The 26816-nt window shown below is 38.7% G+C and overlaps 5 protein-coding genes across 6 annotated transcripts; 3 read left to right on the top strand and 2 right to left on the bottom strand.

The window, feature by feature from the left end:
* The first annotated feature begins 3063 nt into the window (after positions 1–3063).
* On the top strand, positions 3064–6745 carry LOC133727321 (B3 domain-containing protein At5g18090-like). Its single transcript, XM_062154915.1, has 5 exons — positions 3064–3821; positions 4856–5357; positions 5486–5868; positions 6072–6336; positions 6424–6745. Exons 1-4 carry the CDS (start codon positions 3756–3758, stop codon positions 6327–6329), a joined length of 1209 nt encoding a protein of 402 aa, XP_062010899.1. The 5' UTR covers positions 3064–3755; the 3' UTR covers positions 6330–6336; positions 6424–6745.
* Positions 6746–8221: 1476 nt separating this feature from the next.
* LOC133727320 (B3 domain-containing protein At4g34400-like) lies at positions 8222–11235 on the top strand. 2 transcript variants are annotated; one of them, XM_062154914.1, is made up of 5 exons: positions 8222–8359; positions 9243–9723; positions 9830–10443; positions 10610–10868; positions 10955–11235. In XM_062154914.1, exons 1-5 carry the CDS (start codon positions 8294–8296, stop codon positions 11014–11016), a joined length of 1482 nt encoding a protein of 493 aa, XP_062010898.1. In that variant the 5' UTR covers positions 8222–8293; the 3' UTR covers positions 11017–11235. The 2 variants fall into 2 exon arrangements, with proteins under 2 accessions (XP_062010898.1, XP_062010897.1); XM_062154913.1 differs by having other exon boundaries at positions 9821–10443.
* Positions 11236–12758: 1523 nt separating this feature from the next.
* LOC133719697 (protein root UVB sensitive 4) lies at positions 12759–15713 on the top strand. The gene is made up of 10 exons (XM_062145866.1): positions 12759–13396; positions 13619–13765; positions 13861–14007; positions 14102–14164; positions 14241–14317; positions 14430–14535; positions 14707–14809; positions 14913–15064; positions 15160–15225; positions 15325–15713. The coding sequence occupies exons 1-10, from the start codon at positions 12917–12919 to the stop codon at positions 15562–15564; spliced, it is 1581 nt and encodes a 526-aa protein (XP_062001850.1). The 5' UTR covers positions 12759–12916; the 3' UTR covers positions 15565–15713.
* A 263-nt stretch (positions 15714–15976) lies between these two features.
* Positions 15977–21083, bottom strand: LOC133719690 (extra-large guanine nucleotide-binding protein 1). Its single transcript, XM_062145861.1, has 8 exons — positions 19643–21083; positions 19405–19542; positions 19209–19313; positions 18907–19092; positions 18274–18454; positions 17562–17791; positions 16901–17067; positions 15977–16679 (listed from the first exon to the last, which is right to left on the bottom strand). The coding sequence occupies exons 1-8, from the start codon at positions 20816–20818 to the stop codon at positions 16085–16087; spliced, it is 2778 nt and encodes a 925-aa protein (XP_062001845.1). The 5' UTR covers positions 20819–21083; the 3' UTR covers positions 15977–16084.
* A 4093-nt stretch (positions 21084–25176) lies between these two features.
* Positions 25177–26816, bottom strand: LOC133727319 (protein JINGUBANG). Its single transcript, XM_062154912.1, has one exon. The coding sequence runs from the start codon at positions 26750–26752 to the stop codon at positions 25370–25372; it is 1383 nt and encodes a 460-aa protein (XP_062010896.1). The 5' UTR covers positions 26753–26816; the 3' UTR covers positions 25177–25369.

Here is a 26816-nt window from a genome sequence, read left to right as displayed (position 1 = left end):
ATGGAATTTTGATCCATCAGTCTGCATATACTCATAAAATCCTTAGGCGCTTTCATGAAGATAAAGCAAAGCATGTGAGTACTCCCATGATTGGTCGTAGTCTTGAGCCAGGAAAATATCCGTTTCGCCCAAAGGATGAGGACGAAGAACCATTAGAAGCTGAAGTGCCCTATTTGAGTGCAATAGGCGCATTATTGTACTTAGCTCAATGCACAAGACCAGACATCTCATTCGCAGTGAACTTGTTAGCTCGACATAGCTCTACGCCAACACGCCGCCATTGGATTGGTGTAAAGACAATCTTTCGATACCTAAAAGGTACGATTGATATGGGCCCATTTTATCCCTACAGAGAGAAAAGGAATGACGGAAATGTGGGATCGGACCTAAGAGGCAAAACGTCACCGTCCAAAGGATTGCCGCCGGCCATGTTGACGTCGTCGCCGCCCATGGTAGCCTGCCTCACCCTACTCCCCTCCATCAAAATGACAATGATGTTTTGATCGGTTTTGCTGATGCAGGGTACCTCTCTGACCCTCACAAATGTCGCTCCCAAACAGGTTATGTCTTTACCATGGGAAGCACTGCGATATCTTGGAGGTCTACGAAACAGACCCTTGTTGCTACTTCCTCAAATCATGAAGAGATTATTGCTCTACATGAAGCTGTACGTGAATGTGTACGGCTAAGGTCTGTAATTCGACACATTCAAGGAAGTTGTGGTTTGAAGTCTACCACAGATGAACCTACATGCATTTATGAGGATAATGCAGCTTGTATTGAACAAATGAAGTTAGGTTTCATCAAGGGCGACAACACCAAGCATATATCGCCTAAGTTCTTTTATAATCAGCAACAACAATCATTTCTAAAGATTGAAGTGAATCAAATCCGATCAGAGGATAATGTAGCGGACTTATTCACTAAGTCGTTACCTAAATCCACCTTCGAGAAACATGTGAAGAGCATCGGATTGAGAAAGTTATCCGAACTCCCACGATTGTAGCAATCAGGGGGAGATATCGACATCAGGGGGAGTTATGATGTCTACATGTTCGATCTCGAAAAGTGAATGACGTGTTGTGCTCTTTTTGTCCTTCGACCAGGGTTATTTTTGTCCCACTGGGTTTTTGTTACCTGGCAAGGTTTTTAACGAGGCAACGGATGAAGCGTCACCACCAAGTTTGAGCGGCACAAGGGGGAGTGTTGAAGGAATATCGATTTAGTGTGTCTTATCAAACTAGGAGTAGTAATAAGAGAGAAGGTTCTAGAATTCCTAATCCTACTCGGATTAGTATTCCTTGTAACATTAGAATATGTACTTTGTAATCCCTATATATAGGGCTCCTATTCTCAATAATATAACAACAATTCTCTCTACATTCTCTTTCGAATCTCTTTTCCTTAAACATTAGATTATTTCTTTCCTAATGGAAAAAGGAATATTAGAATTAGTCCAAGGACTAAATCCTTAGTGGTGAGGGTGATTAGGAATTGCTGTTAAGAGGTTCGATCTCCCTCTTGGCCTCTAATGTAAAAAAAAAAAAAAAAACATTGAGGTATATTAATTAGAAGTTTAGAACTGCTGCAACATATTGACCAAAAACAAAACCACTATTAATGGTGAAGAACAAAAAAGGAAAAGAAAACCCAATAACCAAAAAAATCATGGTGGCAAGAAAATCAAGGGGAACAAGAAGAAGAAAATCCCTAATTCAAGAAGAAGAAGAATCATATTGGTAAGTAACACCTTCTACGTACACACACTATTCTACACTTCACATATAAAGCCTGTTATTACGATTTGCAGGAAAGGAAAATCAGAAGGATTACACCACAATCTATGGAGATTGTAATTTACAAAATTGCATTGGTTTATTATCCCCACTGTGACTGAACCACTGAGTCATAGTTGATGAGAGACTCAACCTCCTTCAACCCCAAGATCGTATTATTCCCTGGTTAATGTATTCATTTGTTTGTGCTAAGTATCCCCTTTTCTTACTCTTACAATCATTTTCTTATATGCTTCTTTTTTTTAGGGGAATGGAAGACTGATCCATTGATATAAAATCATACGACCTCACTCGGTCAAGCATGAAGGGTACAAACACCCCTCATATTACAATCGTTGCTTAGGTAGTGCACTGACTGCACATAAAAAATGACTACTAGCCTAGACTACTACGCCTTGAACAATAAGAAGCTACAACACCAAAAAATCAGTACATCCGCCTAAGACCCTTACCAAGAGGATGTACTGATTTTTTGGTGAGGACATTTACCAAATATGCTTTACATCCACCAAATAATTTCTGACTATTTTCTTATATGCTTCTTTAATCGACTCTTTGTGATAACTTTGGAGACTGAAAATGACCTATTTTCACTATTGAGAGTTTTGCTTTTAGCGTTTCTTTCATTGTTGGTAAAAATATAAACATAAGTTGTCTAGGTCTAAATTAGCCTGTGGCTAGGTTTACTACATTCATTTCTATTTACATCCTAATCACATTTTAGTACAAGAAATCCCTCAGGCTTTTACAAACATTTTGATGGCGATACCCCTAGAGCTTGTTCATGTGGAAAAGATTAATAATTTCTATTTTCCATTTCCCAAAGGGTTGGAAGGAATTTGTGTAGGGAACTCGTCTAAAGATAGATGAATTTCTCACTGTTTAATATGTTAGAGATTCATAATTCTTTGTTGACATATGTAAGGAAATAGTAGCTGCATAAAGAAGTTGGTAGAGTCCCTTAGGAAAACAGACATGCTAATGTAGATATCTGAGGCTCATAAGATTGAGAATGAGAAACTAGGACTAATCATGCCACTAGTCCGATCAAAGATGAAGTAGGCGATACTGAATCGGTAACACCAATGCATCCATTTCCTATAAATACTGAGGAAAGATATCTCTGTTGTGAGAGCTAATACTTCAATTTGTTGGTTTGTGAATTTGTCTTAATTTCTGATATGCTTTTGTTCTTTTCTTCTTCTTCTTTCTTTCTTTCTTTCTTTTTTTTTTTTTTTTTTTTTGTGTGTGTTGGTGGAAGGAAAACCATGGCTGAGGATCAATTCAAGTCAAAGAAATAAAAGAGATTCCAGGTAAATAATCTTAGATCTCTTTTGTTTGGTAAATGTGTTTTCAAGAAATTTCTGGTATAGTAAGTTGATTAGCACTCCACTATTCTTACCTCACCAAACCTCCTTCCTCCTTATCTCATGACATCAATGACATTGTACTGGAAGCTTACATTTTTCGTCATTTTGATATCGATTAATTAACTAATGTCATTTGAGCTCAACTATCACATTTACTATGAAACTGCATATCACTTAATTTGGTGTATTTAAAGTGGGTAGGTCTCCGGATAGTCCCTGCTCTGCATATATGTTCTGCTGTGGACAATCTATGCAGCTGCAATTATGTTAGATAAAATATTGGGATAGAATTGTGAGAAGTCAATTGGGAGATTGCTTTCTGACCATGTCAAGGTGATGTGGACTAACCTTACCATATTTAGTCACAAACTGATCACCAATATTGCAGACTGCATTGAACACATAAAGCTAGATTAGTAAAATGTGCAATAAAACGTAATATATTGCAAGGAAAGAAGAAAAATAATAAACATTTAAAAAGTAGAGTGGCTTAGAAATTTAATTTCTTTTTAGTTCTTTACTCTCTCTGTGACTCTCTCTACACTTGAGATTGAGAAGAGCAAGAAAGAAAGAAGCAACAAAGTTTTTTATGGCAACAGAAAGAAACCCCTCGTTTTTCAAGGTTCTTCAGGGTGATCAGTTCTCTATCAAATTGGTAAGTCCAAGCTCCCTCTGTACTGTATACTTCATATTAAAAATGAAGAATCCCTGTATATGGCTCCCCCTGTTTTTACTTTTTCATATCAATATCTGTTTTGTATTTTGCCTGGAAACAAAGAACACTTCAAAAATATTGCATTTTCTTTCTTTTGGTATATCAAAAGGGTATATGTGAAGTTTTCAAAAGTCACATTTGAGCTCGAAATCAAGATTTATGGATGCTATGGCCTTTTGTGTGTTTGTCCACATATAACATGTCTATATCCCTGTCCTTAATCCAAGAAAATAAAGAAAAAGTATAAAAGACTGATTTTTATTTCAAAGTGGGTTTTGTAGTTTCCCTTGATTGAATCAACAGTTTTGAATATGGAAGTGAGTGTTTCAGTTCACATAGAACTGGGGATATCTCTGTTCTGTACTAATAATTGTTATTTTTTTTAGTTTATTGGGTTCCTTTTTTTTTTTTTTTTTTTTTGCTTGATTTATTTATACTAATTCCTACTTAGTCTCTAATGAGTTCATAGTCTGTTTTTTGGAGTCTATGAACAAGTACCAGCAGTTCATATTCGTACTGGACTCCCTAATGAACACAGTATATATAGAATCTTTAAACTGGTTATAGTGTACATATTTACAATGAACAATTATTCTATTTGCAATTACTGAAAGAAATCAATTAAAGAAAAACTTAAAGAGATTACATTTGACATTCATAGAGGATTTTGCAATTTCCATTATTCAAACATGAACTCTAATCAACAATTTTGATTCTTAAAGTCTGAGACTTTACTTCCCCTGTGCTTTGTACTCCAAACGAATGTTACCATCTTAAGTCTTGGGGTCTGTTTGCTTTATTTTAAGGGGGGTGAAATATTTATTGTACTTATCCCATTTAGTCTCCAAATGAACCCATATTCTTGTATTATGGAGTCTATGTACTACCTATGTTTTGTTCATATCGGGGTCTAACTGGTTTATGCTATGAGAATCATTATAACCAATCTGCCTTCCTGATCATTTTCATTGCAGAAAATCCCTAGAGCATTTCTCCAGTATTTTAATGGAAAGGTACCTCCCAAGTGCTTTCTTCAAACCCTAGGTCAAACTTGGCTTGTTGATGTGGAAAAGGTTAATCACAAGTTCTATTTCCAACTGGGGTGGAATCGCTTTGTGCAAGACAATGGCTTGAAGTATGGTCAACTTCTAGTCTTCCGTTATGCTGGAAACTCAGACTTCCATGTGGACATATTTGGAATAAATACCTGCAAAAATATGTGTGTAATTCCTGAGATGGAAGAAGCTAATGAATATGATGATGATGTATCTCTTGAGATCTTGGACGACTTTCCACCCTGTCAAAGAAGAACAGAGGAGAAATCTTTGCTTTCATGTCCTCTGCCTCGCAAGAAAAACAAAACAAGTTCTAGTGGTAGAGCAGATATCACCCCTAACTTTCGAAAGAGGGTTCCACATCTTGAGAAGTCACAAATGAAAAGGAAAAAGGCACATTGGTTCAAATCAGAAATAATAGGTGCGGAATACAACTGTTCTTTGTTCTACCATTAATATGTGTTCGCAATTCTTTTTTTTTTTTATTTGATTGAAGTGCCAAAAAGACTAACCATGTTATCAATTCCATCCATTACGATTTACCTGCAGATAATTCTGATACTGATTCTGGTGATGAAGATGATCATGATGAGGAGGATGACGACGAAAATGAAGATGATGAAGAAGAAGAAACTCAAGATGAAGAGGTTGAGGAGGAAGATGATGGTGATTCTGTTGGAACCCTCAACGATTCTCTACCATGCTCAAGAACAGTGGGGAAATATACATTAGCATCGAGGTTGCACCAGAGAGAGAGAAAGAGTTCTAGTGCAAAAGTAAAAACCAACATCAAAACTGTTGATGGCTTGTCTAGAGAGGAAAAGATCCTAAAAGTTATAGCTCTACAAAGAGCTAATGCTTTCAAATCTAATTCTGTCAACCCTTGTTTCATGGTTTCCTTGTCTGCCACATATGCTCGTGGAGCTTTTCTGGTAAGCTTTCTGTATCCATCACAAATTTGAAAACTTCTATATGTTGATTACCATCACAAATTTCAAAACTTCTATATGTTGATATCTATATCAGGGTGAAATAAATTGAAGGAAACACAATGTGCCGATATCTATATCAGGATGAAGAACTTCTATATGTCTTTCACACTTTCCCTTTGTTTGTTTTTCCTTTTCTTTTTCAGAATTTGCCACTGAGTTTTGCCGCAATACATTTTACTAATCCGCAGCCTGGCCACGTAATCCTTTGGGTTGAGAAGAGCTCTTGGTTTGTCAAGGTCAGTTATATTGGGACTGCAACGAGATTACAGGCCGGCTGGTCTGAATTTGTGCATGCCAATAATTTGAAGATTGGTGATGCTTGTGTTTTTGTCTTGACGGATGCCATCAATTTTCAATATGATGTTGAAATATTCCGCGTTACAGATGCTGTTTGCACCTAGTTAACAGGTAAGTTATCTGTTGGTTCGTGAATTTATTCGGCCTCCCTTCTGCATAATTTAATTACATACCTTTGTTCTTTTGTGTTTTGTATAGGGGGAAGGATAGCAGCTGAGGAATGATTCAACTCGAAAAAATTAAAACAACTGGAACAGAGAGATGAAGTGATACACTTTAATCTAGTAGTGCACCTTAATTTGGGAAACTGAAATGTTTAGATCCCACGCTGCTTCTCTCCCTTATTGCTTATATATGTCCTATTTTTCAACTGTCATATGCAGAATGTAACATCTAGTTTCTCCAAGACTTGGTTTCAGACTGTTTAGGTTAATATGTTATATTGGTAGATTGGCTTGTGAACTAGTCTGGCCATCAATCATGAATGGTGTAGTTGTTAAGCAATTACATGTGTTCAAGAGAAGGATATATTAGACTTGATCTCATAATTATAAAATTCGTTAATGTCATTTCGAAGAAGCACTAGAGAGGCCACCTGAGATTTCTTTTCTCTGCCCTTTCTTTTGGTCTGCTGCTGACATGAAGTTCTAAATGGGAACTTCTTAAAGTTCTTTTACTTAAAGGATTATGGGTTGAAGATAACATTTATGGATAGATCATTGAGTTGTGAAGACATTAAGGGAATAATATGAAATAGTAGGGAGGTTTGGTGGAAAACATTCCTGTGGCAATGAGGGTGATGCAGAAGTTTGGAAAGGCCAACTAGGATAAGCGACATGGTAAAGATAGGTAGGTTTGAAATTCAGTTGAAGGAACTAGAATTAATCAAGCCAGTAGTTCCCTCATAGATGAAGTTATTGATACTGAATCGGAAATGTTGATGTATACAATGGCTAGAAGCCTAGAAATTCTGGGAAAAATGTTGTTCTTGGTATTGGTAAGTAGTCTGTTGATTTGTGAATATTTCCATACATGATGTCTTTGTTCTTTTATTTTCTGTGTTTCGTGGAAGGAAAATCATGGTCAAGGTTCAATTGAAATTAATGAATTAAAGGAGATGCCTGGTAAATAATTCTGAGAATTGAATTGTTGTTTTGATCACATTAGAATATACCTAAGATCCAGGTCATGGGTTCGAGTCACCATGGGGGTAGGAGTGAAATCATTTGCTCCTCTTTAAAAAAAAAAAACATTAGAATATATCAAATATCTAATGTTTTAACTGTCAGTGTATTATCAACTTTCTTTATCATTTGAAGGAATCAGTCACTACCTATGCGATCTATGTTCTTCTTTTTGGTACATACCTTTATAGCCAGTATCTAATCCATCTTTACTATGACCATTTAATTTTCACCATCTTCTTTATTTTAGAATGATAATATTGGAAAAACTTTAAATCAAATATTTGGAAGTTATATATCTTTAGCTACTGTGAAGCAAAAATATGTCATTTTCAAAAGGTTTGGTGAGGAAGATTTATTATCACATTATGCTCTGAAATGAGTCAATGACCAACTTTGCTGCATAGAACTGAGATGTCTATATTGCATTACCTCTTTTATACATTCTTGTGTACATAACAGATAAAGAAGTAATTGAAAGCTTCTTCAATTCCAATTACCTTTGGATTTTTCAGTTTACTATTTGTAGTTTTGTACTATCATAATGGGATTGCTTTTGGACCACCATAAAATTAATGTGAGATGTTTTCTGACCATGTTCATGTGCTGTGTAGTAATCAACGTTGCCATATTGAGTCATACTGATTTTAGTGCAGACTGCATTTTTTTTCCATATCAATCACCAAAATAGTAATATAGATTAAAAAAATTAGTAAAGTGCAAGAAACAAAATAGATAGTATAATAATCTAAAAAGTTATGACAGAAATTTAAGATCAGTACTGAAATATTTATAAGCTGACAGACCAAAGAAAACAATTGACAGATTAACATAGCCTCTCCATTCAGAAAATCAGAAGGAGAAGCAGAAGAAGCAAAATCTTGATGGCAACAACAAGAAAACCCTCTTTCTTCAAGGTTCTTATAGGGGATCACTTCTGTAACAGATTGGTAAGTCCAAGCTCCTCATATATACTTACCATTTACATGAGAACTGAAAGAACAGTAAAGTTAAAATGGTTAATTTGTCTATGAATATATCTGGGTTTTGTAGTTTCACTGAAACAAGTGAGAGCTTTTGATCCACAGTTATGGATGATAGAGTTTCATTCATGCTTCATAGAATTTACTGTGTGTTTCTGTTCACTTAAAAACGAGGAACTCTCAGTCAGTTACTTGATAGAAGGCAAAGAGAGATACCAAACCTTTATCTTTTTATGTTAATGGTGGGTTTTGCAGTTTCAATAACTCAAACTAGGCTTTGACTCAGCAGTTTTGAACACAGAGGTTTCATTTTATGATTTTGCCTATGTTGTTTGTTTCATTTCACAATAAAATAGAAAATTCACAGTTATTAGTTGTAAGAAAACAGAGAAAAATAAAAAGATAACTTTTTTTCATTCTCTATGGTAGATGTTTTGAAGTTTCCTAATTCAAAGATGAGCTTTGATCAATGGTTGTGACTCTTGAGTGCTAAAGCTTCCATCTTTACTTTCTGTTCTGTAATTAGGTGTGTCTGTTGATTTTATCTTGCTATTCCCATTAACTGAGTTCATAATTTTGAGTCAATTAATGAACCACTTCCACCAATATTTGGTTCAATTTGGAGTGTAATTAGGTTATACAATAAGAACCAGTCCTCTTTAGTCCCTTAAACCCAACCTATAGCTGCCTAAGCAGTACTAAAATCCCAATAATATGTAAACTGATCTAAGTCACTGACTTACTTCTCCCAAGTATCACCTTTTCTTAGTTAATATGAACATCGTTGTCACTATTGGGGTCTAAATAAAAGTGTTTTGGTTTATATTCTGATTTTATTCCTAATGTACAGAAAATTCCCGGAGCTTTTCTTGAGCATTTTGATGAGAGAGTACCTGAACAGTGCCATCTTAGAATCGGCACTCAGACTTGGCTTGTTGATGTTGAAATGGTCAATCAGAAGTTCTATTTCCAAAATGGTTGGAAGGAATTTGTGCTTGAGAATGGTTTAAGGGGTTGCGAGTTTCTAGTTTTTTTCTATAATGGAAATTCGGAGTTCTATGTCCACATATATGGGAAGAATGCTTGCAGAAAGGAGTTTGCAGTTGCCGCTACTGGAGTAAGTGGCACACCGAAATCAATGCGTGTTGGTAGCTCCAGAGGGATGGAAGAAGCTGATAGTAATGACTCATCTGTTCAGATCTTGGATGACTTTCCAACCTGCTCAAGAAGAGCAGGGGAGAAATCTTCAGTACCAAGTCATCAGCAGCACAAGAAAGACAGTAGAAGCTGGATTGGTAAAGAGACACATGGTCCCAAACCAGGAATTACAAGTAAGGAATACATAGTTTGTTTTCACTGCAATCTTTACCTTATTTTATTTTCTTTTTTGCCCATTTTGTCTGGCTTGTAACCTACATCCTGTTTAAGCTTTTACAGGAAAAGATGATTTTCCAGCGGAACAATATGTGGGAGGGACTTCTAGCTCGAAACCAAAACATGAGGTTCTTGGGAGGATGTACACTGATGACGACGATGATGACAAAGAAGAGGAAGAGAGTGAGGAGGATGATGATGATTGTGAGAAAGATGAAGAGAGTGAGGAGGATGAAAATGAAGCTGACAGTGAAGATGATGATGAATTTGAAAATGAAGCTGACAGTGAAGACAAAGATGGTTATGAAGATGAAGAAGAGGAAGAAGAAAGCGATGGAGATGGAGATGAGGGAAAAAGTGATGATTCTATTGAAATTCTGGACGAGTTTCCACGATGCTCAAAAGCAAAAACAATGAGGAAATCATCAGGGCTTCAGAAGAGAAAGATAAACAGTTCTAAAGCTAAAGCAAAAAGAAGCATAACACGTGCTAGTGGCTCGTCTAGCAATCAAAAAATCACAGGATGGAAATATAAGGTTTTAAGGAAAATGCCTGGATCTAATGGAATCGGAGAACTTATAGCTCGTCACAGAGCTAAAGATTTCATATCCAAATCTGACAAGCTTGATTCTTGTTTGATTGCCATGTCTCCTTCGTATATTAGGGGATCTTGTGTGGTAAGATTTCTAGAGACAATTGTGCTTGGCCATCACAACTTTTGCTAGATTCTTCATGTAGATATCAGTACTAGAAATATCAAGCTAGCATACTTCCTCTCATATCTGTTTTGATTTCTGAAACTTTTCTTGTTGTCTTACATGCTTTCCTTTGTTTCTGTTTCAGCATTTTCCACGTACTTTTGCCTACAGACATCTTGGAAGGCATTGTAGTCGCATCAAACTTCGGGTTAATAAGAGGAGGTGGCGTCTTGGTATCTATCATGTCCATAAAACAGTTAGATTACAAGCTGGATGGATTGAATTTAAGCATGACAATAATCTGAAAGTGGGTGATGTGTGCGTCTTTGAGTTGACTGACAGCATCAATGTACTTGATGTTACAATTTTCCGCGCCGCAGAAGCTGCAAATTGCACCTTGCCAGGTGAGTAATCTGTGTTATTGATTTGTGAAGTTATGCTCCATTCTGCATTGTCTTTACGCATATTTGTTCTTTGTGTTTTCACTTAGGGGGAAGACAAACGACTGGGGTTCAATTCAAGTCGGAAAAAGGAAAAGAGAAAGCTGGATAGATGAAGTTCATAGAGTCTGATTCCATCAGCAATTGGAAATTGGCATGTCCATTTTCCATGATGCTTCTACTATTGTATATTTATCCTGGTGTTCAATTATGTATCTATTTTAAGAAAACGTAGCAGGTGCATGCATCATTGAAATGAAGGCTATGCATCTTGTTGTATGACCTCATAACTTTCTATTCAGTAATGTCATTTTGAAAAGCAAGGAGCACTAGAGGCTTGAATATTGGACAGTAGAAAGTTCACAATGAGTTTGCATAATGTTTGTGCAGAAGTTCTCTACATCTCCCATTTGAATTCACCCTACCAAGTTAAAAGGAAAATCTTGCACTTTCTGATTTTGATAATTCTATGACATTTCAAACTTCCGTTAAACATGTGCTATAAAAAGCAAATTCTCTTTTTCGTTTGACATCCTTATAGAAAAACAATTATTAACTCTCACGGTTGTTTCTAAAAGTTTCATTTTTGGTACTTGGACGACAAAAAAGATAGTGAAAATAATTTTTTTTCTTATTCAGTTAATATAACCACTTTCCAGCATTCGATCGAGCGTGTGATTATTTTTCTAAACATTCGACCATGAAACTCCATTAAAACATCAACAAAAATAAGGAGGACCCGAGGCTTTCTCTCTCTCACCTAAACCCTAAAAACCTTCAGGTTGCAAATTTCTTCTCGTCAGGCAGCGCCCGGCCCTCGGGTTTGGCCTCTGGCCTCCCGCCGTCATGGGGTTTGCTGCCAGACGGGAGAACTACTACCCATGGGACACCGTCGGGGGGATTCTCTCTGGTTTTGTCATTTGTTTCGGCTGGGATGGAGGAGACGATGATGGTCGTGCTGTCCGGACCAGTATTCTATCCCCGCTGATGGGTTTCTTGGATCGCCGGCGTAATGGATCTTGATCGATGGCGATGTGGTTTGCAAGGCTGGGATCGGGGATGGTTTGGTCCGTTGTGACGCAGGTCGCGGCGGCGTGGCTTGGGCGACGGGTGATGCAGGTTGTGGCGGTTTGGATCTTGCACCGACGGTGCCGCCATGGGTTCGATCGCTGGCGTTGGGTCGTGGGGTCGGGGAACCCGGATCAGAAGATCTCTGCCGGAAGACAACGTACGACGAGGGTGATGGGAAGGATGGCGGACTGGGCCCAAATCGGGCTGCTGGGCCTGGAGATCTCCTTGGTGACTGCCCTGTTGGGCTGAGGTTCGACCTTAGTCCATTAACTTCTAAATTTGGGCTAGGGTTTAGGCTCTTGGCCCAAACCTATGTTGAAATTACCATAAATTTCCTTGTATTAGGAACCTAACGAGTGTAGTTTGGCTTGTCTATTCGCTATGGTTTTTTTTTCCATAGCTTATAGGCTCACTTTTAAGTGAGCGATAAGTTCAAAATATAGTTGGTCTATCATATATGCCACTGTGGCTCCTCCACGAAACCTTGTTCTCGCAATTATTATGTGTCAGCGGGTGGGTATGTAATGGCCTTCTTGGCATGCGATATTATCAATGGAAATACCATTATTTCACAAAAAAAAAAAAATGAAACTCCATTAAATTTAAAAGTGTCAAAACTTTAATCGAACGTGCGCTATAACAAATACGTGCTCTCCCATTTTGATATCTTAAACCAAAATTATTTCCCACTCTTAAAATAAACACTTTCCGGCATTCCGATTTGCACTTTATTTGAAAAAGACAAAAAAAAAAAGAAGAAGAAAAAGAAAAGGACCAACCTTTTTTCTGTTCAATGATGGTGTCATGATAGTACTGCTCATTCAGTACAAACCGCTCCTTCTACTTCCAAACCCCTAAACCCTGAACCTCTCACTATTAAGGCGCCAAAATTAGACCCCTTTTAGCTCTCAAAACCCTAATTTTCCACAGTTCCAATTCTCATGCAATCATCTTTCTATGCAGCCTCCAACTCCCACCACTTCCTCCTCTCATGGAAAACCCCACAACCCCAATTCACACCCCGCAAGCCACTCCCCAGGAAGCTCCGTACCACCTTCAAAGCCCCAACCTTTACCAACTCCCTCAGAACCTCAATTGGGTACGAGCCGGAAGAAGGCCTCGGAGAAGACCCGGGTCCTTCAACGCCGCCGGGTCGGCTTCCGGTCGTGATTCGGAGGTCGGGTCGGGTTTCCAGGTACTTCTGGGATGGGGATTGCTTGCAATTAGTCGGTGTTGATGGCCGTGCGGCGTCGTTTGGTTTGGATTTGGACGATGGGTTTCGGAAATTTTATAGAGTCTGTAGTTGTGCTGTCAGGGATTTCTTTATTCCCAAGCAAGTTAGTGGGAATTATATGAGCTATGTGAAATGGAAGTTCTTGCACCGCGTTTTTAGCTCTGCGCTGCAGGTTCTTGCTACTCAGGTAATAATTTTATGCACCTCATTTTCTTCATCAAGTTATTGAAATGGAAATAGAAATGATGTGTAAATGTTATGGGTGAAATGAGTGAAAAGGATTTGTGTTATGAGGATGGATTAGAATGTTGCGAGTAAAGAATCAAAAATCAATGTAAAAGTGGAAGATAAAGAAATGAATGAATTTTGGTTTTATATGGTTAGTTATACTTGGGGATGCACTGATTAGGCAATGTTTCGGGCCATTGGGATTGGGTACTCTCGTTCGCTTCCAGCGGCGGCTGCTCTTAACTGGGTCTTGAAGGATGGACTTGGACGGCTGAGTAGGTGCATCTATACTGCTAGTCTAGCGTCTGCTTTTGATACCAATTTGAAGGTAGGGACTTGTACTGTATTTTGGATTGCTTTTGCTTTGGAATGTGATATACAGGGCTTCAGCAAATTGATAATTTCCTGTTATATCATTTGAAGAGAGTTCGGTTTTCAACCTCTGTTCTGTTCACGTTGAGTGTTGGAGTTGAGCTGTTGACACCTGCATATCCTCAGTATTTCCTGCTTCTTGCATCTTTAGCCAACGTTGCAAAACAAATAAGCTTGGCTTGCTATATAGCGACTAGTGTAAGAACTGAGTTACAAGTTTTTTTTTATTACTATGAGTTAGGTTTAGCACCTTCTCATTTTGAGTGTTGAAGTTATTCCTCTGTCTAAGCAGTCTGCTGTTCATAGAAGCTTTGCAATAGCAGATAATCTTGGTGAACTTTCGGCAAAGGCACAGGTATATAATCTTTCCTAAACATTGAGGTTCTATCAACTATCCTTCTGTATATCCCAACTGATAGTATGGTTTTCAGATTCAAACAGTGTGCTTTGATAACCTTGGCCTTTTGCTTGCTGCATTGTTGAATATGTTGTTGAAGAACAACCAAAGGTTCTTTTTTACTTCCATATTCGGGAATTACTTATTCTGTTTGGTGTCTTCACTGATATGTTATCGAATCCTATTGTTCCTATACATTTCTAACTTTTGGCTGACATTCCAGGTTGCAGACAGGCTTGCCCTTTGTTGTATACCCCATCTTCTCAGCACTTGACCTTTGTGGAATATATCAAGGGCTTAAACATGTCCATTTACAAACATTAAGTAAGGTGAGTGAGCATTCTCCCTTTTACCTCTGCTATTTTAGAAGCATGTGCTTGGTAGTCTCACTATGACACCAATTTGTACCTGTACAATTTCCCTGTTTTAGAGGATTAATGGAACTGCAATTCCTTAATACATGTTTTGCTTCAGCATCTCATTTTTTATCGTTCTTTCAGGATAGACTTGAAATTCTGCTAAATACTTGGATCAAGTTAGGTAAAGTTCCTTCACCTGCAGAAGTGAGTAAAGAAGAAGGAATCGATTTCCTGCGGTGCAAAGGTTAGGTCTTACACATGCATTTCTTTCGTAGCCTTGTTTCAATGTTTGTTTCTTTTATTGTAAGTGCCTATAAGCTAAAGCTAGTAACTGAGGTTTGAATCAGACAAAGGATTATGGCCCATCAGAATAGGGTACTTGGATCCAAAGAATCAAATACCCAAGTTATCCATGATGGCGATGAGATCTACTAGTGATGATGATTATTACTTCATATCCATGGAGACATTTTATACAAGAAAACGAAGAACTAAGCAAGTAAGTTTATTGATGGATGTTCAACATGTGTGTCATGTGCTCATGTATCATCTACCCTGTAATGATCTTAATTTCAACTCCTTAATCAATTACAGCATGGAATTCTTCTTTGTCTACGGGAAAGAGCCAGCACTCCAGATATTATCAAGGGTCTGTTGCAGGTAACAGATGTTTTTGTCAGAATATAAATAGAAGAGGAAAACTTTTGCAATATTATTAAATTAGTGAGTTCTTCCCCCATTAACCAGTTCATTATGTAGGCATGCTATATCCGCAAAGTCCTGCTTATGGACGAGAATAGGTGGGCGGACATGGTAGATGCTAGAGATGCATTAGACTCTGCTCTAAACGAATGGCCAAAATTGATTGATGAGTGCAAACGGCGTGCACAGGGTGATATGTACCTGTTGAATGAACAAATGGTGGCCCGGGGTTGGGCTACTAAGAATATCTTACTGAGTACACAAGAGCAGACTCGATATAGTTTTGTAGATGACTGAAGATTCCTTTATGTATGTATATTATTGATTCTTCTTTTTTCCTTCAACTTTGGTGGTTCTCCGTGCCATGGAGAATTTTGGGGATCACAGAAAACTCAATTGTAATCAGTTTAATTTATAGTAATACAATTTGCAGCTGATCCTTCTATTTTTGGCTTGTATATCAGTGGTGCTTATGCAAAGAAAATGGAATAGAATTTCCCCTGCATTCATTGTGTATACAACTCTTTTGTTCTCCAATTCTTACCCAGTTGAGAACCTGCATTATCATGCCTATCCAGAACTACATCAAATGAAGGCTGCAAGTAATGGAGAAGCACAGGTTAAGGATAAACGGTGTCCTGTAATTGCTTCACATGCTTTTTTGTGTAAAATATAATGATCTTTCGTATCTTGAATCAGCAAGGACCGGTGAAAGGAACAATCTTTCTATTGCTCATATACAAACCATTACATTTACAGTGGTTGCTTAGTCTCCCACAAAAATACAAACTCATTTACAAGCCTCATCAGTTTGACATCAATGTGAATAAGAGCTTGCCTCAGTGCTATAGACAGAGTAATCAAAGCTGAAGTTGCCTCTCTCTTCATCCCATTTTAAAATCTCCCTTGAATATTTAAGAGCTGCATCTACGCTATTAGGCTGCAACCCTTTTACCAGAGAAACGTACAGTTTCTTTCCGGTTAGAGAAGAATATAGCCTCTTGAACTTTACTGCAATGTAGTGAGCTGCTAGATGACCCAGCGAGGGGCTACTATTAATGTTGTTGCTACTGTTGTTGCTGCTGGACCGATGACGGCTAACCACTGGATGGAAATCATCAAACCAGTCACACTGAGTAAGTGGTACCCTTTCTACCTTTTCCTCAAGCACATCAAACTTGTTTAGAATCAAAAGGAAGTCCATATGTTCAAATGTTGGATGAGTAATGATGCTTTCAAAGAAACTTCTGGTCTGTAGCATCTTGTTTGAAAAGGACCCACTACCATCCACAGAAAACTGATCATAGTCGCTCAAGGATACACAGAATATGACCATTCCAACATCTTCAAACATCTCCAACCATTTGCAGTTTTCTCCAAGTCCTCTTGCATTTACTCTAATCAGTTGGTACCTGAGAAGCAACCAGATACGAGAAAGGTTAGTGTACAGTCAAACCCATCAAAGCAAGAAGTATTGGCATACAGTAGTTGTATAAATCGAAGTTATAAAATATATAGCAGTCAACGTGTCAAACAGTGCAAGGGAACTATCTAAATATTTCGATATTATCACTGTTAACTTATTTCAATGAAGTTAATTCATCGGAAATGTAAAATAAACACTATAGCAGACCTAAGCAAAGAGTCCTGCTGATCATTATTATGATTGATGTTATCTTCAGATGCCGACGGTGGAAATGAGAAGTCTACACAAGCAAGCCCATTAGATGAAGTAACACCTTCAGCATATAGAATATCCAGATCCGAAGGCTCATAGTCTACTCTTAATATGTCAACAGCCTGAACAGGGAAAAAGAATACAAATGAGAAATTTTAACAATTACAAGGCCAAATTGAAATGTGGAATTGTAAATCAAGCAACAGTATGCAGCTCCAAGCACTTTTATGCCAACCAAGCATTTTCGGAGCCAAACAATACTTGATTTTACTACAACGAACTCTAAACATGTCAAAAGGATATAAACCTATAATTAGACATGCTTTTTCAGGGGCACTCCCTACCAAATCAGCTGCTTCCACTCTTGTTCTGAGTGCCCTTTTATAACTACGACTGTGTCTTTAAGGGATTTACAGATCTTAAAAGGTACAGGGTCATTTATATTCTCTTTTCAAGATATTGTGCATCCCCAGTCTTTTGGGGCAGATTGACTGAGAAAATTGTATTTAAAAAACCAGGTAGATTAAATTAAGCACATGTAATACTCGTGAACGGCATGACTATCTCTATAACAGTTTCAAAGATTTAGAACCCAGAGCACAGGCCATTATCTTACCCTCTCTATGAAATAAGTAGCAACACCAGGTAACATTTCCAATTCACTTCTCCGCTTGAATGTAGCTTGAATGGCTGAATCATTCCACAACTCCTCAACCAATGGTGCATATTCACGGGTAGCAGCTGGGAAAATGGCTTCCAAATCACCTGACACCATTATCTTGAGAAGCCAATCAGAAAATGCTTTCAGTCTCGGGCCAATGGAGTAAAGAGTTTTGTTGTTGTTCCCTGTTGTTAAAAAGAAGAGAAATTTATAAGCTATCAAAGTCAACATATGCATGCAGAATACAACCCTCTGACTTTTGTGATTCAGCATATAACACCAAAGTAAGAGACATAACTAACCATAATGACAAAAGAGAACCATAAACGAACAAAAGAGAACTGCTTTTAAAAGGTTGCTAACTTTACAAAACGAAGCCGACACAACTTTTGTAAGTTGCTTTATCTTATATTGATGGTATTTACTTCTACTCCTATATACAATCTAGAATTCTAGATGGATGTTTTGTTATGTATACAGTTGATTAAATCACTGATATTCCCATATGAAGCAAGCATGTAGAGAACAACGTCATGCAGATCAGTTGATCAATGCTTGAATTGTTCCATATCAAGCTGTAATAAGGGGTAAAACCATAAAAAATTATTACATGCATGCACACATGTATGAAGTCAAAGATGGGATGGAAAAAGTTATGAACTCATACCTCTCGCATCTGTTTGACTAGAAGAACATTGATTTCTGATCTCAGCCAAACTTTCCTCTTCAAAACGCTCACGTCCTTCCAGTAGTATACCAAGATAGCCATATACACTGCTCTGTATTGTAAACTTGATATTTTCACGCTCATCTTCCGAGAAAGGGATAGCTTTATATAGAATCTTGGCCTGGAAGGAAAATTAATAACTCGGTAAGTAACGTACTTCTTTTGGATTCTACTAAAAAAGGGGGCAGACTAAAAGCTATACTGAAAAACCAGTGAGACCTGAAATTAAAAGACTTGGTAAAAATATGTAGGTGAAGAGGTCCTTCCAAGTGAAGATACTCATTGACTATCTTTTTCCAGTATGTGTGCTTATTGTTACACATGGTCATGCATAAATAACTCAATTTAAAAACCCCAATAAGAACAAACTAGAAGCTTCAGCAAGTATGCTTTACCGCAGCAACTACACAGATATAAACAAATAGGACATTGAAATTCCAAGATTCTTGTTATTATAGCATCCACAGATACTAAAACGGTTATAATGGAATCAGACTCCTCTTTCCTATACACCTGTAAGACACATAGGTTGATGTGGCGATACAGTAGGATGTATATATATATAGCAATCACCTGTTTGAATATAGTACTTGTTCCGGATCCATTATATCCAACTAAAAGAATTTTCTGAAGTATTCTCTGCTCAATGTAATCAGGGACGACTCTGCTACCAACATAGCTCAGGGGTTCTCCACAAGGATTCGAAGATTTAGAAGGCACTGGCAGTGACAAGACAGCACAAACAAGCTTGGTTCCAGCCTGAAATAGTGATTAAGAACAAATTAGTATACATGGAAAACTAAACCAAACAAACAAATCGGACCAAAATAAAACAAACCATAAATGGAAAGTACAAGTACTGTCAGAAACCATACCTTTCCCCATATGTATCCTTTAGTATTTTTCTGGCCCTCCTCTTGGTATGACCCATCCTCATTCACCCAAAAGTGTGGGTTACCAGCACACTGAACTCCTGCCAACTGCAATGTTCAACAAAATATCTTTATTTAGCCCTACACATTAACCTGTTGCAACTAATAACAACTATTCTATAAGTGTAGAAAGTTCAACCTGTAACATCCGAAGCTCAACTTTGGTAATTTCCCGGCCATTGATAAAAACCTGTGTGTTCCCATTACTAGCATTTGCCTTGATGGGACCCCCAACACTAAGATGGGGACTGATTACCTTCAAAGGCTTCTGTCCTTCCTGTAAAATTCAGCAGCAACATGGTATTAAATCTTGTCACAAATTAAAGTATCACAATTACAAAACAACAACAAATCGGCTAAAAGAAAACCATATTCACCTTTCCCCAAAGTCCAGAAACTTTATCATACCAATAGTTTCCTGGTTTTAGCTTCTTCGGGGGGTTTGAGCAGGTCTGTAACACAACAAGCTCCTCGTGGCAAAGAGGCTGTCCATTCACACAAATGTAATTCGGCGGTAGCTGATTTGCTTCACAAAACTTTTCGGCTTTCATCACCTGCCGAACCTCCAAATCATTCAGCAGCCGCTTGAGCATCCTAGAGCACTTCCCCAAGCACCCTCTTTTGTTCTCATCAATAGGAAATCCAATACAAGTAACACATTTTCGGCCTTCCGGCATCGACCCCATAGCTCTCAGAACACAACTACTGCAGTACTTGGCGTCACAAACAATGCACACCTCCTTCTCAGTGAACCTAGTCCCCTTCAGACATCTATAACAAGACTTCTTCTTTCCTTTGCTCTGAGGCTCCCGCTTCACCGGCACAACCTCAGCCTCATCTTCCTCAACACCATCATCATCATCAGATTCAATGTCCCGAAACGTCACCACAGCGGGTCGTTTCACATCGCAGTCCACAGCCTTGGTGGAGGAAACCCGAGAAGACGGATAGTCCAAGCTCAAAACGGACTCGGAGGAAGCCCAATCGGGTTCGGGTTGATTCAAATCCAAACTCTCCTTCCCACCACTCGGAGCCGTCAATGCTCCTCCGCTCCAAGCCCAGCTACCATTATTCACATCGGACAGCTCACCCGACCCGTAATTCAACCCGTTCGAAAACTCCAACCCGCCGGAGCTACTCAATTCTCCGGACAAAGCACCACACCCAGCCCCCCTCTCCTCAGCTCTCTCCTCGAACCCAATCACCGACGCCGGCGAAACCGTCGCCGATTCCGACCCTTCCAACTCCTTCGTCGTGTCGTCCTCGCTTCTCCGATCGAAAGCGATCACCGAGGTCGGAGACACCGTCGACTGGGAAGCCTTGAGCTCTTTGGAGAACGTTTTCATCAGCGAACCGGGCGCCAGAACCGGCTGGACCACCGGCAACGACAACTTATCCGGAATAGACACCTGTCCGACGACAGCCGCCACGGGGATTCTGTCGACGTTGATCGGAACCGCCTTCGGAAGATCGTAACTCACCGGAGGACCTTTATACTCCATAGCAAACGAGTACTGCGCCCCCTCCTCCGCTTCTTCCGCCTCCGGCGGCATTGCGGAGTCCAAATCAGAATCCGGAAACCCTAACCGGAAAGATTCCGAACAACAAAACCAGCCCACAATCAGCTAAACCATGAGCTTAGAGCGCGAAATCCAAGGAAACTTGGGGAAGCGGAGTAAGTGAGAGTGGAGTGCAGGAAGAGGGAAGTGGGATTGGAGAGAAGGAAGGAAGGAGGCATGGAAAGTCTCCAGGGGGATAGGTAGCGTTTTTGGGGAGGAGGAAAAATGTGTTTGGGAAAGTTGGAAGGGGGGGGGGAGGGGAAAGGGACAGAGAGAGCTGGTTTTGGATTTGGAATCTTTTGAGTTACTTTTTTTTTTTATCCGGGGTGATTGTTTTTTTTTTTTGCGCTTTTTCGGTTGTTGGGTGGTGCCACTGGTGGGGGTCCAGTGAACGGGGGTACTTTTGTCCTTTGTGATGTGGTGTAGGTATCGGAGAGAGGACCACGAGGAGGGTATTACGGACTTTTTATTGTTTTGGTCTGTTCAGGACTTCCGGGTTTTGTCTGTGCAGCGGAAGAGTCAGGTATCTGAGCGTGGATTCTCTGTTGTCCTTACAGTGCGCGAAACTTGGGCTTTGGATAACGAGGTTGCATTTAATGGAAGTGGGCTTGGACTGGGAGTTGTAGTAGTAAATACTAAATAGTAACTAGTAAAGATGAGAGATTATTTACCTGTTTGAATGGGGAGGGGTTGATGATTTTCCTTGCATTTCTCCATTCCTGGTGCAACTGACTACCAACCCTTTGCATAGATCAAAATGTGATAGTTTTGAACGTTTTCTCTTTCGATAATTAAACAAGAAAATTTACTTCGACCTCTAAATTTGAACTACTTAGTGTGTTTATACATATATACTAATGAATGAAAGGTCAAAAACTTGATTTTAATTATATGTCTTCGTTTTAAGATTTTGCTTTACTGTGTTATTACATGGATTATGTTTTCGAAATAAAAGACTCTAATTTACTCACAAATTCTTGAGAGTTAAGGATCGATGTGCATGCGTTGAGCTTGTTTGATATTATGTAGCATACTAGTATAGTCTTGATCAGTGGCGGATCCAGGATCCAAAACCTGTCTAGGCTAATTAGACTAATTTCTCTATAGATTTTTTTTTTTGGTACAATGACGACAGCTCACAGCTTTCTGTACAAAATTGAATGTATAGAAGTTCGTGCATGGGTATATACTCACAACTTCAAGCCAATGAGATATGGCCAACAATAGCCTAGTGCACGTGGGCTGATGCACGCACTCAAATAACATACACGGTATTTAATATTTAGAAGCTTTAGTTGCTAGTGTGAATTTGAGGCTACCGTGTGATCTCAACCAAAAGGGGAAAAAAAAAAAAAGATTTTTCCCCCATAAGGAGCAACAATTGAGCTTGTTATACATATTTTTGGAAAATTATAAAATTATTTGAATAGTTTCTCACAAAGATTATTGCTTAATAGCTATTATAATCCAAATTCACCTAATTTAAGTAAATTTTTGGATCCGCCACTGCCTCTTTATGTTGTAAGTTGTAACCTAGCCCTATCTAGAAATAATGTAGAAAACGCACTGAAGCTAAGCTTGATGTATATATGGATGCACTTAAGCACTAAAGTTTTTCTCATCGATTACCTCTTTTACTAATAATCGGTATTCAATCAATAATCGGTCGAGCTTGAAATGCATGTATCTTGGATAAATATTACCTAATCACCAGCAGAAGTCCAATATGCAGAGCAATCCATTAGTTTGTTTTCAACGTTTTACTTTGAATAATGTAGCCTTATGCGCTGCTGTCATCCACGGTCCACCCATATGATCGAAGTCGAAATCACACTTTAAGGTAAGGTTAGAGAAAGCTGCGCGCTTACAGAGTCAATATATATATATCAGAGAGCCAGGTTCCTAGCTCCCACCTAATTAATTAATCTCAAACATTCCTAAGACTGAGATATTCGAAAGATCTACAGAGGCCGGTAGTTCACGATTGAGAAGACTTTTGGTGACGCAGTTTTACAATTTACAAATTGAATTCGTTCCTTTAGAACCAGGAAAGCATCATAGAATCAAAGATGGTGTGAAGTCTCAATCATCTGAAACGAATCTTTTGGTTAAGTAGTACTTATTACGTCTTGGTGTGCTGTTTTCAATTAATCATCAATATAATATTATTTAAGATCGATGTTGAAAACGTTTTGTTCGCCATGCCATTAATAATTAAGATCTTACTGTTTTATCTTCTTCATTGATCCATTTTCAAAGTTGGCCACATATATGATTGATACTTTGATGATACATGCATGTGCCTGAAGTCCTAGGCAATGTTCACAGTACGTGTATTCTAAATAAATTAGAGGACGAACATAATTAGCACTTAATTTTCTGTGGCTGATTAAACTTAATTAGCATTCTTTGGCTATAAAACTTAATCCAATACAGTTCGTATTCGACTCGTATTCGGCTCGATTTTAGCTCGTTCGGCTCGTGTTCGTAAGATAAATGAGCCGAATATGAGCTCAATATTAGGCTCGACAAAAAAACGAGTCAAGCTTGAACAAGGATATATTCGGCTCGTCTAGCTCATGAGTAGCTCGAGTTTGTTAAAGCTAACAAACGTCGAAAACTCGACTCATGAAAATTTATAGTATAAATTAAAAATATAATTTTTCTAATCTCAAATCTTTAATTATTTTTAGGGCAATGATATGGGGCCTCAATGAGGCCTAAGATTTGTGGCCTCAAATCCTAGGTGTAATGTCATGTAAGTAAATACAAATTTTATTTTCAAAAGTCACATCATACTATTGCAACACCAACTTTACCCTTTTACATTTCCTTTTAGATGTTAGGGGGTGAATCAATTACATTAATGAATTTAATTAAGTGACGAAAAAAATATCAGCTATTAATTATGTATTAATTTAAGAGATATGTCTATAGATTCTTTGACCAATATTTTTCTTCATTTAGTTAAATTTTTTTCTTTAATTTTTCTTTTCAAATGGTATTAATATATTGAATTATGTGCCAAGAAATAGACGTTAACTTTTCTTTCCAAATATTGATTAATTTCATCCAAAAAAAAATAGCATTAATAAATTGAATTTGGAAAATACTTATGTCTAAATTAAGAGGTAAGAAAAAATTTCCACATTAGCAGCCATTAATTAATATCTACAATCTAGATATAAGGGAAAAACAAACAAAAAATAATGAATTCAAATCTAACGTTTAAACCTTACATACTTAAAGAGAAAACAATGAACAAAAGAATATATACAATCATATGAATATGTATTTTTCACATTATATTTTCAAAATTTGCAGGAACCCAACAAAGGTTGAATTCATATACATGTGTTATGCAAATCTATTAATCGAACGTACGTGCAAATCTATTGACTGAATTACATGAATTTTTTTGTACTCTTGATTGATGTTGTTTAAATCTAAGCATGAGTGTAATGAAACGAAAAAAAAAAAATGAAAGAAAGCCAAATTTTTTTTTTCTTTAGAAAAAAGCCAAAATAATTTAGAGTCATTAGATTTTGGAAGGATAAGATGGTCTTTTTCTCAAGAATTACATAGCATGATTTGACAAATAGGTGATGTGTGTGGATGACATGGCATGACACCTAAGATTGAGGCTACAAATCTTAGGCCTCATTGAGGCCACAAATCATTTTCCTTATTTTTATTACATTCCTTTTCAATTAGAAGAGTATCTGAGATTTTAAGTAAAATATATTACAATAAAGTCAAAAGGGATTTTTTTTTTTTGATCAGGTAGTTAGCTGTTAGTAACTCACACACCCATGCAGTGGTATCCCAGCGCCAGGACACCTGCACCGACATTGCGGCGAAAGCCAGACTAATCCACTGCACCGCAGACGCATGAATCCAAAGTCAAAAGGGATTTGTGTGATGGTTAGACATCAAATTTTGGATTATTATTTTAAATTTTATTTCTTCCTTTGTTAATTTTTAAATTTAAAGTCAAATGAACTCAGCCGAGCCTATTTAAGCTCGATCTTGTCCAATAAATCGAGCTGAGCCGAGCTTAGCTCGGGCTTAAGAAAAATATTCAAGCCGAGCCGAGCCGAGCTTGAGCATGGAAAAAAAAAATTCAAGCTTTAGCCCGACTCGAACTCGATAAAAAACAAATTAGCCGAACATGATCACCCTGATATTCGCTCCGGCTCGGCTCATTTACACCCCTAGTTGCATGTTAAATTATTAGGTGAATATATATATACACACACTGATCATTAACAAAAATGATACCGACAATATTAAGATCTATCATAATAACTACAACGAAATCATATCTACGCAGATATAAATACCAAATGATCGATATCACAAGATATATGTTATGTGATCTTTACGTTCTCATGATCAATTAATGTGAAGTTTTACAATGATATCACAATACAATCCACCGAGTATACAATCTTCAATGTTACGTTGTCAAATCAGATCAAGGAAAAAAGAACAAATTAAAGGGTACGTAGATCGATATCCGGCCAGCTGAGAAAAATTGAAACGCTAAATTCTTCTGGAACCCATAGATGTACGAGAGGCGAAGCTTGGGGCGGAGCTCAACATGGGCACGCAGTACCCATCGGACGTGTAATGCTGGTGCTTCTGGTTCGGCACCATCGGCGGCGCTTGTTCTGAAACCCTCCACATCTTCACCGACTTGTCCAAACTCCCGCTATACACAATCCACCGCGTCTCCCCGGAAGTAGCCTCCTTATCTTTTTCCACCGCCAAACACTTCACCGGCCCGGTGTGCCCCGTCAGCACCGACAAGCAAATGTGGTCCCCCTCCGACGACCGTCTCCACACGCATATCCCCATATCGGCTGAGCCACTGAACACCAAGCACCCGGCCGCCGCTAAGCATAGAACCGCCAACTTGTGCCCTCTCAAAACACCGCCGTGTTGGAGATTCTTTTCCCGCTCCCAGAAATTAACCAAACCGTCCGATGATCCACAGTAAACAATGGTCGCTTCTGGGTTTACCGCCAACGCCGTAACCGCGCATTCCTGTTTTAACAGCGTCTGCGAGAAGAAATGCTTCGTCCCTTTCCCTTGTAACTCCTTTCTCCATATCTTGACGGTTCCGTCAGCCGAACCGGTGAAAACCAAGCCGTCGAATCCCACCACCAGCGCGTTAACGGCGTCGTCGTGAGCGTTGATGGACTCCAAGCACTTGAAATCGGAGGCTCTCCACACCTTAAACGTCTTATCCCACGACGCCGAGTAGAGCAAGGTCTTGTCCTCGCTCAAGCTCAAGCACGAAATGGCGTCGAAATGCTTGATCCACAAAACCTTGCTGCTGTGTCGTCGCACCTCGACGTAGCTACTCGGCTTCATCGAGCACCTTAATAAGTTCCTCAGAGTCGGAAGGGTCCCGACTCGTTTGTGGTTGCTTGGGTTCTTGGTTGAAACTCTCCATACCCTAATCTTCCCATCTTGATGCCCTGTGAAGATTTTATCGTTGGCGAGTATGATAGCCTTGACCAAACCACTGTTAGACTTGAAACCGGAGAATTCATTCTGTTTCTTCCAGATTCTAATGTTCTTGCTGTCCGACCCCGTGTACAGCAAGTCTCCGGAGGCGGCCAGAGAATATATATGGCCTTCCTCACGGACAAGGGAGCCCATGAGGACGTTCGGGGAGAAGTTAGGCTCCCCGGCCGCCTCTGGAGAAGTATGTTCCTTGTTGTACATGTGCGTGGACCAAGGAGACTTGGTGAATGGAGAGGACGACAAGTCTTCGCCGCCTAATAAGTCCGGGTCGTAATTCGGAGGACTAGGGCTTTCGTCCCCGTCGGGGTAGTTCTTCAACCGGCCGAACTTCTGTCCAGGGAGGCTGGTCGACTCTTCGGAGAACACTTTGTTGGCTCTCGTCGATCCCTTCATGATTAATAAATGGAAGGAAAAAAAAATCAGGGAAGGAATGCAGAAGAATAAAATAGCAGCTACA

Source organism: Rosa rugosa, chromosome 1 (genome assembly GCF_958449725.1).
Source record: "Rosa rugosa chromosome 1, drRosRugo1.1, whole genome shotgun sequence".
Taxonomy (NCBI): Eukaryota; Viridiplantae; Streptophyta; class Magnoliopsida; order Rosales; family Rosaceae; genus Rosa; species Rosa rugosa.
Note: the sequence above shows the minus strand (reverse complement) of the source record. Positions and strands in the feature narration are given on the sequence as shown.